This window comes from Mus caroli, chromosome 2 (assembly GCF_900094665.2).
Source record: "Mus caroli chromosome 2, CAROLI_EIJ_v1.1, whole genome shotgun sequence".
Lineage (NCBI taxonomy): Eukaryota > Metazoa > Chordata > Mammalia > Rodentia > Muridae > Mus > Mus caroli.
In genome coordinates, this window is record NC_034571.1 from 79,386,560 (window position 1) to 79,400,147 (window position 13,588).

Sequence of the window (13,588 nt, forward strand, 5' to 3'; positions counted from 1 at the left end):
ATCTATCTACCTAGTATCTATCTATCTATCTATCTATCTATCTATCTATCTATCTATCATCTATCCATTTCTTTATTTGTATCTATCTGTCTGTCTACACACACACACACACACACAAATGCATATGGAAGTCAAAGAATAATTTGTAGAAGTCAGTTCTCTCTTTCCACCATTATGTGGGTTCTTAGGGATCAAACTTAGATCCTCACTCTTTGTGACAAGCACCTGTACCTGCTAAGTCAGTCTATGCTTTTCAATTTTCTTCCACCCTGTAGAGTTGGTGTTCTCTAGAACCATGTTTCTCATCTACAGACTTGACCAACTAAGGATCAAAGATATTAAAAACTTAGTTGCTTCTGTACTGAATACTGTATAGATTTTTCCTATCATTCTATGAACAATACATCATAGTGACTATTTATGCAGAGTTTATACTGTATTAGGCTTTACAGATAATCTAAAGATGACTTAAGATATAAAGGAAGGATATATATAAGGGATTCAGTAACCATGGAATTTGTTATGCAAGAGGGGGCATCTTGGAAATGATCCTTGATGCATACTGAGGGGAGAACAATAATAGGGGACTTTTGTGAGTGAAAGCTTACTTCTGACTAAGACTGCAACTCCTTAAAATTCTTGTTTTTCTTATCCTAGGAAGTCAGTAGTCACATGCAATATGTCACTTTCTAAACCCATATCTACTCATGCTAGTTACATATGCTATGTGATTATTCATTTGCTACATCTCAGTCTCCTTATATATAGTGTTGTTAAGATAATAGAACTTAGCTTTTTCTTTTCTTTTTTTTAATTATTTTTTATTACGTATTTTCCTTAATTACATTTCCAATGCTATCCCAAAAGTCCCCCATACCCTCCCCCCACCACTTCCCTACCCACCCATTCTCATTTTTTTTTTTTTTTTTTTTAGGATCTCATTACGTAGCTATCTTTGAACTCATGACTGTGAGTGCTGAGATTATAGGTGTGTACCCCTGCACTTAGCTTTTATCTTAGGTTTTTGAGAATGGATGAATCCACATATAGTGCTTTGCACAACAGCTGTCATATAGTAAATTTACCTGTATATCCAAGTTCCTATCTTTTTTATCCATGTTGTTGGCATGGGCCATTTCCCTAGCACATGCTTTTCAGTGATGCTAATTAGGCAAGTACTCCGACTTGCCTTGGCATGTTTTATGGATGACCCAAACTGCAAACACCAACATATCTAAAACATATGCTGCCTGCTTTGTTTAATTTCAGATACCAAAATATGCCTACACACAGGGGTATGTGCATAAAGAAATACATGTACTTTTTTTGCTTGGTAGAAATAGGCCTCTGCGATGTGTCTTCTCCTCCCACACATGCCCCTCCACGCCTGGCACATCTCCTAATTAGTCCCATCGACTACCTCCCCATAGACCTTTTGTGTGTATATTTTGGCACACATTCTTTTGATTCTGCCTAGCTCCCTTCTATCTCTCCTTTTCTGCTCCCCCCATCCTCTTCACAACTCTTTAGAAAAATTCGTTAAACTATACACTTTTTTATTATTAATGTGCGTTTATGAAAAATTCTTCACAGTTACAAAAGTGCATGGTTATAAAATAATTTCCATACAAAGGTTGCCATTGTCCCAATTCCTCCCCTAACCCTCCCACCACCAGACATCAGGGCTTAGGAATACTGAGAGGTCTATGGACCCAACTCCCAACCAGTGCCACGATTTACAAAAGGTCCTTTACTTCCTTTTGCCTCCTTCTGGAGTATACAAAACAAGACAAGGTTCCCTAGCTTGGAGGAATGAACAAAGTTATTTTTTTGTGCTCTTCTACAGCTGGAAAGAATGGTGGCAAGTATGTGCGTGGAGAAAATGGAGCTCTCGACCTTTTTCAAAGGTTAGGATGAGATTCATGTCCTGATCACTTCAAATACAATTACATCAAGCCCCTAACTGAGACCATGAAACTCCATAGCATCTCTGGGCAATGTATTTCTTCAAGTTTCCATGGAAATCCTGGTGAAAATGGAAAAGAAGGTGGTATCTAGAGGACAACCAGAGGGGCATGGTCCAGAATGGTGTGGTGCATATGTGGGATCTTTTCTGAAAAGAATTTTATTGGCTAGCCCTTGACCAGCATAAGCTTGTTGGTTACTTATGACCTGATATCTTCAAACACAGTATAAAGAAAACTTCTGTGATAGGTACAAGTCTCTAGAGGATAGAGGAGGACAGAGGAAAGTAGGGAGGAGCCAGGATCTTATTAGATTGTTTCCACTATAGCATTGGCTCTTTTCATATTTCCTGAGCAGCTAGACACATGGACAGGGTGCATATTTGTTTATCAACTTGATAACTGAGTGGACTGTGTTAGAGATTAGAACCCAAGTTCTAAAGGAATATTCTCCAAGTCAGTAGACAACCAACATAAATGAACCATAGATACACATATAGACAAACAAATGATCCCACATTAGCCAGTGTGGAAAAAATTGAACAAAACTTCATGGAAACATCATAATGGGCTTGTCCTCACCAGGACATGTAAACATTTGTCGCAAGGATTATTAGACTATTTCGAGACACTTAATTCTGAAAGCCTGAACTGGTGGTGGTGGCATTAGAATCCCATGTTCGTGTGGAGGCTGAATGTTCCTCTTCTTGTGCCTTAGTTAACTGGGGACCTTTTAGAAGCTGGAGAAACATTGTCTTGATATAGCTTGCTTAGAAGTCTTCGCCATTAATGGAGATCAAATTGTGCCACTCAAAAGAACATTTGATCTCAAGAGGCATTTGGTGTCTTGTCTTGTTCTAATTCTATGTAAAACAGAGTAGTAGATCTTAAAATATGGTAACTATAATTCAGTAAACAGTGGTGTCCAGGAGATTACTATCAGTGAGCATGGTGTTCTTCTAAGGAAAGTTAAATGATTTTTTTTAAAATCAGGAATACTATTTCTAAAAGTTCCTTTCCAAAAACACTTTAGGCAAGAAGCTTAGCTTGTGGAGACTAGCTGGAGTCTACCATTGTTGGCCACAGTTGAGTGGTCAGGGAGAGCAGGGCATAGTTCTATGTCATATTTCCTAGGAGCAGAGCTGTGGCCTAGGCATTGAAAGCAAGAGTGAGGGGGAAAGCTTCCAGGGTCTCTTTTGGCTGATTAGATCAATGCAGATGGGTTGGATTATGACACGTTCCCCTTCCCCATGCATTCATTGTAAGTCAGCCGGGTGGTAGGGTGTATGATGGATGCTTGCTAGGGTTGGAGCCAAGATAGAAAGCTCTTGTTTAATTTTCTTACCTAAGCCAGCCTTGCTAACAGGACTGGACCTACCCAGATGGATCTCCCCATCTCCTGTACAGGGGTTCTCACCTATCATTTTCTCAGATCCTTCAGTTTCTCTTGCAACACAACACAGTAGAGGTACGTCTCCTGTTTTCCAAAGATCTGATTAAAAAAAAAAAAAGACATCACAGCCACCAGTTCTAATGCTGTGCTCATATACTGTTAAGGTGGCGTCTTCTGTTTAGATGTCACTTGTGGTGCCTCTGTTTCAGAGGCTGGAGTTGCCCCACTGGGAGCATAGTCTGTGCACAGCTGGGTTTTACTGCCTTTTATTGTTTTTTTTGTGATTATTATTGTTATAATGAGTGCTGAATTCTGGGGTCCTGCTATGCAGGCTTCCAGGACATTCTCTTCCACCAGGTACCCAAGGAAGCACTGGAAAGAGAACCCTGACAGAACTGAGTCCAGTCTTAGGCTGAAGGCATACCCAACCTTTAGCCTCTACTTTCCATTCTCCAGGACATCATTTTGATTTGGTTCCCACACAGGAGGAGAATACAAAAGAAGCATCCTAGACTTTCCAGTGCCCAAGGAGACAGGGAAGATCATGATGAAGCAGGTGACATGGATGAGGAAAATGAAGATGATGACAAAGACGGTGAGCATTATGTTTCCCACAGAGTCCTTGGCTTCTGACTGATTAGATTCATATTTCCTCAGAGGAGTCACCTGTCATACTCTTTGTTCATGCAGATAATTTGGATAAGCATCCCAGCTCTCCACAATGAATTCAACTGGAAAGTGGGAATGATAAAGACTATCTGGCAGTAAAGAATAGCAAGAGATGAATCAGCAAATAGAACCATGCCCAGAGGAGTGCCTGGTCCTTATCAGCAACTTCATTAGTGTGGCTTGAACTTGAATTTTCATAGCTTTAGAAAGAATTGTGATGAAGAATACTGATTTTATCTTGAACATGACATAGCAGGCATGCTACCTTCTCTGAGCCTGATGACCTCATCTGCCAAATGGGAACAATAAATCCCCCAAAAGGGCTGTTGTATGTGTGAAAGGAATGTCGGAGGAGGGAGCTTATACTGCCCAACACTAGCAAGAACTAGCAATTAATAGCTATTCTTTCTTTATGCTCCAATGAACAAGTTACTAAGGAGAGAAGACATACCATCCTGTGGGTATGAATGTGGTGGCTTTGTCCTCCTGCCCGGGTTACTGCCATGCTAGGATCTGCACCCTACAGTGCACTTTCCTGGTGAGTTCCTTTGGTGTGAGCACCATGGAAAGAACAGTCACATAAATTGGGGTCCCAGGGTGCCAAGACTTTTGCTGCCTCCTTGTGAGGCTTCCTGCCTTTTCTTTGAAGACAAGGCTTAAGTCAGAAGCAGAGACAGGGATAGGAGGAAGGGCGCTGAGGGTGATTGCCTCACAACTAGACTGCAATTGGGAAGTCGCTGGAAGGTCCTTTCACTCCCCTTTCTGCTAATGGGAGAAGGTCAAGGTGTCTGGCATGGAGGCTATCTCACTCCTAGAGGACAGTGGCAGGCAGAAGTGGGAACTGAAAAATTGGGTGTCAGAGGGAGAGCTTTACTTTTGCACATACCTCTTCTATGTACTTAGGCCACAAGGTCTGCTGCTCTTAACACGACCTGCATACAAGGTCCTATCATTTGCTATGTCCACCCTTCCCTATCTACTTAGCAGATCTACTACCTTCAATTCTTCTTGGACTTTGTGAGGCACAGATGATGGACCCTCCACTTGACTTCTCTCACTCTATGCTCAGAGTATTTGCATTTTGTCATAAGAGGATGTTTTAGAATTGTTTTCCTTTATTAGAAGTAAGTACCTCAAGGGCAAGGACCGGATTGAATTTGTCTTTCATTCCCAGTTGCTAGCACAGTGCTTGGCCCAAAGTGGATGGATGCTCATACAAAGTTAGCTTTCCAACCTTGTTTGAGCTATGATGGAGATGGCCAGGGCACTGTGATACAGGGTGTCCAGCAGTCAGCAGCAGTGGCAGCAGCATGGAGGGATGAGAGGCACCTGTGTCAAATCTCTTCTTCTTCATTGGCCTTGCTCCAACGGTGACAACAGTTTGCCGTGATGCCCAGGAGGAAGTTGGTGGCTACAGAAGCGATGGAGACCACAAAGCCCACAAATGCAATGAAGAGGTAATCATCCAGGGTCAGAGTCAGGTGGCAGGCCTTGAAGCTCTCTTCAGTGAGTGAAAAGAGGGGGGCACCCTCAACTTCAGGGGGTCCCCGACACTCAGCCAGCTGAGAATCTGCAACACAAAGATGGGTTAGGGTGAGACTTCTGTGGGAGAGGACGGGATGGAAAAGCCTCCCACTAACCTGCTTCCAGAGAGTTGCCGAGTCTCTTCTATGTGCCTCAAACATACATATCATCAATAAGCCTCAAAGCTCTTTTTGCCTAGTTTTGTAGGTGTAAAAATTTACTACTCATGGAGCTTAGCATTTGTGAAGTCTTATAGTTACCCCTAGTGGTGGATCTAGAACTTTTGTGAGACATGAAGGCTAGAGTCTGGATATGTTTACTCTCTGCCCCATACATTCCTTTGTGCAGAGAGCAAGCCAACAACCCCTTTAGGGGAACAAGGACACTTTCCCAGTCCTTAATTTTGCTTTTTCATTCTGCTCCAGAGACACATGTCTCTATCATTCCTCCATGGCCCTACGTATGTCTCTTCTTAGGGAGTACGTCTGTATTTGCCCCTTGTGATAGAGTTTCTAATCTATATCTCTGTGTAGCCCACTCTTGCACTTCCTTTGTGACTTTATCCAATGCAACCTGCTTAGTGATGCCTTTTCTTGGGAGCACCCCATGCCTGCTTCTCTTACAGGCCCTATTAAAACAACTCTGCTTTATTTTTCCCTATGGTGTCTTTGCCTGACAGTTTTATTACTGTCTTTCTTCCCTTGAAGATTGGCTTCTTCCACAGTAGCAGAACAGAACAGCATCCCTTCATAGTAAGCACTCAGTGGATCTTTCTTAAATGAATGAGACACTTCACCTAACTCTGTGTTTTTTTCCAGATATACCGACTACAACATCAACAGTGTAGCCTCTAGAGCAGCCATATCACCTGAGTGTGAATCTCTCCTGCCTCTTATCACTTGTGTGATTGTGGATATTTAGTCTCTCTGTATTTTGCTTTTTGTTTCTTGTTTTCATCTGTCAAGTGGCAATAATCATATCTGCCTTCTGGTACTGTGATCAGGATTCAGAGAGTTAAAGCACATAATCATTTCTGATGCGTAAAAAGCATTAGGTGACATGCGTGCCTTTTATAACAATCATAGTTGGGTCTCTCAAGTGTCGACTGGAGGGTCATATTCTATACACAGACATCTGTGGACAGGAGCTGCTCCTTTAGTGGCCTGGCTTTCCCAGCATTGTGGAACTGTCCTTTATGATTACTTCAGTAAATGCATGATGGTTATCAGTGGTCTAATCATAGTCTGTCTTGGAAGTAAAGTATGGCATTTGGGGGCAGTTTCAACTAGAAATCTGGGCAGTAGCATCAGAGTAACGCCATATGCCCTTGGTAAGAATGTAATATGAATTGTTCTCTAACCTTCAGCAAATCCTGTTTATCTTTTTCCTTTCTGTCTCTCACGTGTCACCTTTATAAGAAGAGAATAATCCAATCCAAATTTTCCAAGCAAGTCAATGTGAGGCTTTAAAATTACAGGGTACAGAGTATACAATGCTATCTTTTCATTATGCAATTTTTTTTAGGGCAAAGAACAAAGTGATAGGCTTAATCCTTTTGACAGATGGATATGCATAAATATTATCATTCTAAAAGGTGTTTGTGTGTATGTGTGTGTAAGTATGTGTGTATGTGTAGGTGTGTATGTGTGTATGTGTGTTCATTTATGTTGGGGATAAAGATGCAATCTTTTCCAATCCCAGTAGTCTGTTTGCATGGGACCCTAGACTCTGACTAGGTTCTGGTCATGTCCAGAGTTGACTTACAGGAACCTCTCTGCTGGAAACTAGAAGATAATTAACTTCCAGAGTTGATTGTTTATACTTTAAAGTTTCAGTGGGACAATGCAGGCCAGCTAGAGGAGGCTGAGGGCACACAGATACCCCACAGGATGGGAAGCTATGGGCTGACAAAGTTCTCTGGTGAGTCCAGAGACCAATCTTGAAATCAGATTGTATCCCAGTAGCTCTCTCTAGTCTATGTTTGAATCCTGCCTCCTAGCATAGATAATAGGAGACTCTCACATAGAGCAAAGAAAGGAAGTGATACAAAATTGTCTAGAGGGGTGACATCATCCAGTTCTACCTACTGTGGCAAGCTTTGGCTTTTAAAATGAACCATAACCATTCCTGTGTGGAGAAGGATGGGGGCTTGAGGACCACCATGGTTCTCTGGAGCTTAAGTACCTCACCTGCAGTGATGTCTCAGGCTGTGCTAATGGGACTTGCAGTTCCCCTGTCTCCTGGAGGGTTGAGTCCCTTGCCTGCACCGATGGATAAGCCTTCACGTATGGGAACTGGGGCCTCTCTCTCTTCTGCTAAAGAGCTCAGATCCTTTGCCTGAACTGATGTATAAGTCTACAATTATAGGAAATGTCTTCTCTGAGGCAGCCAGGCCTTCTGTGGGGGGCAGCCAGGGAATCACAGATCACAGCAGAAGAGGTATCTATCTCTACAGTAGTGAGGGTTGAGTGTCCCAGAAGGCTCTTTGTGTTGATAGTGACAAGAAGGAGGGAGGCACAGCTTTCAGAGACATTGGGTTGGTAGGGAGATGGCTCTAGGCAGCTTCCCCATCCTAGCCCCCACCATCACCCCATCTCAGCCTCCAGCTATTTTGGTACTGGAGAATTTCCTCCCACAGCTCTGCAGAAACACTGAAATCGTGACCCACAGCCCCCCTAAGTTATTTTGGTCCTGGACTCCCCACTCAGTCCTTTCCCTCTTGCCTCATTCAGCACTATTTCTTTTTCTCCCCCTAAATATGCTGAACTTTAGGTTCTAGGGAATCCCTGGGATGGGACGCCAGCTACTCCTACTGTTCTGACACCAGGGGCCAAGGCTTGGTGCTAAACCATAAGTGAATTGGTGGCTGGGGCCATGGCTAAACTGTCTTGCCTATCGGCTTCAGTGACACTGGGTGAGAGCAGGGTCCATCAAACCTCTGTTACACTGGCTCTTTCAGGACTCAGTCCACTTTGGTTGGGACTCTCCAGTCTAACTGTCTCATTTCAGGCCCTCTCCCCAGATGCCAAACCCATGCATAAACCTTGAAGACTCTGCTAAGGCTGCATGGCCAGCTCAGAGTTTGGCTTACGTAGTTCAGGATCTGATTCTTGATAGGATGAGTAGAGAACAGCCAGACTGCCAGGATTTGAATCCTCACTCCAACACCCTGTAGCTGTGTAATTTTGACCAAGCTACTAAATTTTCCTATACTTCTGTTTCCTCCTCATCAGGGTTTTTATGAGGATAGAAGGAGCCGACACATGAAATATGCTTAGAATAAGGACTAGCACATAGTAAGTACTAAAATAAATAGGATTAGTCATGATTGTTTCTTTGAGTTTTCTCAGCACTGACAAGAGTTAGAGTAGTGTAGAAGTCAAATGAATGTGTTTTTATCTCTGGCTCAGCTAGTTTCTAAGGGAACGGCTCTGGGGAAAGCCTTCTTAGAGGTTCTATTTCTCATTTTTTTCACCTGTGAAATGGGGATAATAAAAATGGGGACTCATTGAGATAATGTATGCCAAGGCACTCAGCTCATCGCAGAAGGTCAACAAATACTACCAATTGCTTCTACCATACTGCTTACTGTGTGTCTTTCTCTCTATGACCATAGGCATCATACAGGCAAGGGACCTCTGATTGTTTAGCAAATGAACTTCTTTAGCACTTAGCATGTGTCTCATATGTTCAACAAATACTTGTTGAACAAGAGATGGCACATAGTACTATCACTATTATTATTATTATTATTGTTGTTATTATTATTATTATTACTATTACTCCCAGAGACCTTCTGCCTGGTGACCTGTCCAGTCATCTCTCTTACCCGCTGTACAGCGCTGTATCCGATTCCGCAGCCACTTCAGCAAGGGCTCCATGGTGCAGCCACATACCCATGGGTTACCCCCGATCTGTAGGGTCACCAGCCCTGGGAGGCCCTCAAGGGCTTCAAGGCTCAGAAAAGCCAAGCCGCCATAGCTGAGGTCCAGGTCTCTGAGATGCACAAGGCCCTGGAAGGCCTGGGGGTGCACCCTCCGCAGCCAGGGGTTGTGGCTCAGGTCGATATGTACCAGTCCATGAGCTTCCCGGAACATGTCAGCTGGCACGTGGCTGAGGTTGTTGTAGCTTAGATCCAGGTGTGCTAAGCGCTTGGCGTGGAGAAAGAGGCCAGGGGGCAGCTCCATCAAGGAGTTGTTTCGCAAATCCAGCACGCGGAGTTCCATGTAGCATGTGAGATAGCCTGGCGGTACAGCTGCAATGCGATTGTGGGCTAGGCTGAGGTTGCGGGTGTCCATTGGCAAGTCCGGGGGTACGGAGAACAGCCGCTGGTTGCTGCAGTCCACTACTTGGTTACGACATGTACAAAGGACTGGGCAACTGGTACCCGCATCAGAGTGCATCACCCCAGCTGCCAAGAGGAAGAAGACCAGCAACAAGGCTGAGTGGGGAGGCCCGGGCCAGGGAAGTTGGGCCCAGGTGTCACCCATCTTTGGCAGCTGGCAGCAGCAGTGCTGTAGGGAGCCCATGAGAGCAGTGTCCCTAGGTCCAACAGTCAAGTTACAGGGATGCTGCTACATTAGAGGCCTGAGTCTGGAAGGTGGGGCTTCTGCGAGGGTGCTATCATGGCTCAGCACTTCCTTGAGAGCCTCTCAACACCCAAGGACTTCCTAAGATTCATAGGATGTCCCTTTGTAGACCCTGGGGAGCAAGGACCCAGTTGAGGTACCCCAGGGTCTGAAAGGATGATCAAAGCTTAAGAAACTAGGGGAACAAGGATGGAGCTGGAGCAGCTGTCAGCAGGTCCTGGAAGGGTCCCTGTAGATCTTTTGTGCTTCTGTCACCCATGCCTGCTGGATGCTTCCTCTTGTGCTGTCTGACAGGTGGGTGGGGCAGGGAAGGATGTGAGGGAGATGAAAGGTGCCCTTTAAAGGTCCTGGCACTTCATCTAAGAAAATTTAAGCCCTGTCCTAGGTCTGGGACTGATTAGGAAGTCAGAACAGCACCTTGATCTCCAATATTCAAGGTCCCAGAGGCCATTTCTCCTGGTGGCCCAGTGGGCATGAGTTCACAAGAGACCTGGGGCCAGAGATTTAGGATGGGGGAGAAGTATGTTCCCATGGGTCTCCTAGAAGCCTGAACATTCAGTCTCAGTGGCCTCTGGATTCTCAAGGGATGCTCTTTGCTTCCCAGAGAGGGGTGAGTTCCAAGTGACACCTACTGTCTGGACCACTGAATGTGGAAAACACCATGAGTCTGGAGGCACAGGTAGGGGTTAGTTAGAAAAGCATTATCTATGTCTTCAAGCTGTCACCATGCTCAGCTGTGCACTCAGCAGGCGGAGGCAGAAGTCACTCTGTCAACAAGAAAAGCATTCAGGCAAAGAAATCTAGTGTCCTTACATCCCTGCCCCCTTGCCTGGTTCCTTTGTCTTCACTCCTCATTACTTTACTCTTCTTTCTTCTTTGAACCTATCTGTCCCCAACCACAAAGTTCTTTGCTCACTATCTTTCAGATGAGGACCACAGTGAGCTCAGAACCCAGTCTACACCCACCTACTAACCGCATCCGTCTGACCCGAAATCCTTCTCCTAGGTTTCTGTCCGGAGTTGGGTGCATTTTCTTCTATTGCTCATAGCTCCACCCTCGTGAGCACCAAATACCCCACCCTGAAAAACTCCCCAAGAAAAACATGCATCTAAGCTCTGGCAGTTTGCACACCCCTCATATCCACTTTTTCAGCCTCCTCCCCCCATCTCTTTCTTACACACACATACACACACACACACACACACACACATTCACACATACTTTCACTGTCCCCCCCTCCCAGCTTCTTTCTACACACATTCCCTACCCAAGTGTGCCCCGGCATCTTTTACACCACAGCACAGCCCTAACCCCAGCATCCTTTTATGTTCTACTCTCCAGCTCCCAGCCTCCTGCTTAAGCCCACACACATACTTGGTCTGGCAAAGAGATGGAGAACCTCATCCCACCCAGGGCCTCACCCCGCTGCTCATCCCTCACTCTCTGTGGCTTCAGCTTTTCTTTTACTCACCTGCTGTCCTCATTTGCCCCCACAACCCCCACCCCTTTATCCAGTCGCTCGGTCATTTCCCCACCCAGCTCCCCACTGCTTCGTAGCTTCAGTCTCACCCCCTGGGAAATCACCCCGGCACCCCCTTATACAGACTAATTTTTCTTAGCTTCAGGGTCTTCTGCTATACTCCCACGGGCCCTCAGGAGACTACTCACTCTGTTCCAAGGACACAGACATCAATCTTACGCGGACGAACGGCTCTGCCTCCCTCATCCTGGAATCCCCCGCTCCTTTGCTTGCTAGCTTCCGAACAGATTGCCTATCCGGCTCTTCCCCTCCCCCGACTCTCCTCTTCCATGTCTCCTGGATCCCAGGCCAGCATCTTCTGCGGTTTCCTGTCCTGTGGTCCCTGTGCCCCTTCTTTTACGCTGAAAGGAAATTTGAGAGAGGATGCTTAGAAAGTTCACAGAATCTGAATGCCTCTTGGGAAACTCAGCTGGTGCCGAGGCTGCCTTGGTGTGTGGCTTCCGCCAGAGCCAGGTCTTCCCCTCCCTCCTCTCTCTCTCTGGCTCTCCCCCTCCCTCCATCCTTCTCTCCTCCTCTCTCTCTTTCACTCCCCTTTTTTTCCTCGAGGGCCAGGTAATGACGTTTCACTGTCTCTTAGCAACTGCCTCCACATCTCTGAGCAACAGGGGGAACTGACTATAGACCCCACCAAGATGAGAAGAGAGAATGAAGTACTCCTGGTGAATTTACAGCCACCCTCAGGGTCCTAGTGGGTAGGGCAAGGGGAAGAAAGGAGAGGAGGGTAGGCAGCCCCAGAACAGGGATTAGGGCAGAAGAGCAGGCAATGGAGAGAAGGCAAGAGAGCTCTCTAGGAAAGGATAGAGCATTGGTCTGAAATCTTAGATGGAACATGGAGAGCTTAAGTGCATCTCACTCCACAGGGATACAAGAGAAGGCATAAAATGGGGAGAGGAATGTAATGGGGGTGGGGAAAAGCAAAATAGATGAGAGCAATGAAGGCAAGCATAATGATGGGCAGAGAAAAGAAACATGGTTGATTCTCAGTGTTCGTTCATCCGATGGGCAAACGTTTTCTGTTTAGCTGCTTTATGACATCTGTGTCCAGGTTGGAGCACCAGGTGATTAGATGAAGCTTGCATATTAGAAAGAATTACAGGTGAATTATTTCCTCTGCTCCTTGTTTCTAAGCCCTTACCCCATGAGTTATCTGAGGCTAGGGGATTCAGCTGGAGTACCAATTGAGCTGAGAGCCCTTGGGATGCAAGGAAACAATTGCCTAGTTTAAACGAGGGTACCTGGACCACTACAGATTCTTAGTTATATCCTTAGGAAATGGAAGTGGCCAGTAAAAAGTATCATGGTCCTGGGTTGGGGCGATGGCTCATTGGGTAAAAGTCCTGCAGTACAAACACAAAACTGGGGTCTTGATCCTCAGCACTGTGTAGCTGTCTGGCACATGTGGCAGCCTCCCTGTAATCCTAGTGCATAGAACACAGAAATGCTATCTCTACAGCCAACTAGCTAGAGAGACTAGATGAATTGGTGAGCTCTGGGTCTAAACAAGAGATCTCAACTCAATGTGCAAGGTGGAGAGTTATTGAGACACCTCTGGCCTCCACATGCATGTGAACACATGTGCGTGCACACATACATGAACATGGACATGCACATATTTAATACACACACCCACACATGCACGCACACCCACACACACACACACACAGACACACACACATCCATGGTCAAAGAACACTATGCTTCTTTCTTCTTTCTAAGGGTTATAGGAATCCCTTTTGTTGTTCTGTTTCCTTTAAGATTCTCATTCTATTGATTTCAGATGAAAGTGAAATTCACACAATCTCTTTTCTTCTTTCTTTTCTTTCTTTCTTTCTTTCTTTCTTTCTTTCTTTCTTTCTTTCTTTCTTTCTTTCTTTCTTTCTTTCTTTCTTTCTTTCTTTCTTTCTTTCT

At 45.1% G+C, this 13,588-nt stretch overlaps 1 protein-coding gene across 1 annotated transcript; it reads right to left on the reverse strand.

Moving 5' to 3' along the window:
* Positions 1-1,508: 1,508 nt before the first annotated feature.
* Positions 1,509-12,118, reverse strand: Lrrc55 (leucine rich repeat containing 55). The gene is made up of 3 exons (XM_021156848.2): positions 11,809-12,118; positions 9,380-10,906; positions 1,509-5,596 (listed from the first exon to the last, which is right to left on the reverse strand). Exons 2-3 carry the CDS (start codon positions 10,077-10,079, stop codon positions 5,361-5,363), a joined length of 936 nt encoding a protein of 311 aa, XP_021012507.1. The 5' UTR covers positions 10,080-10,906; positions 11,809-12,118; the 3' UTR covers positions 1,509-5,360.
* Positions 12,119-13,588: the final 1,470 nt, after the last annotated feature.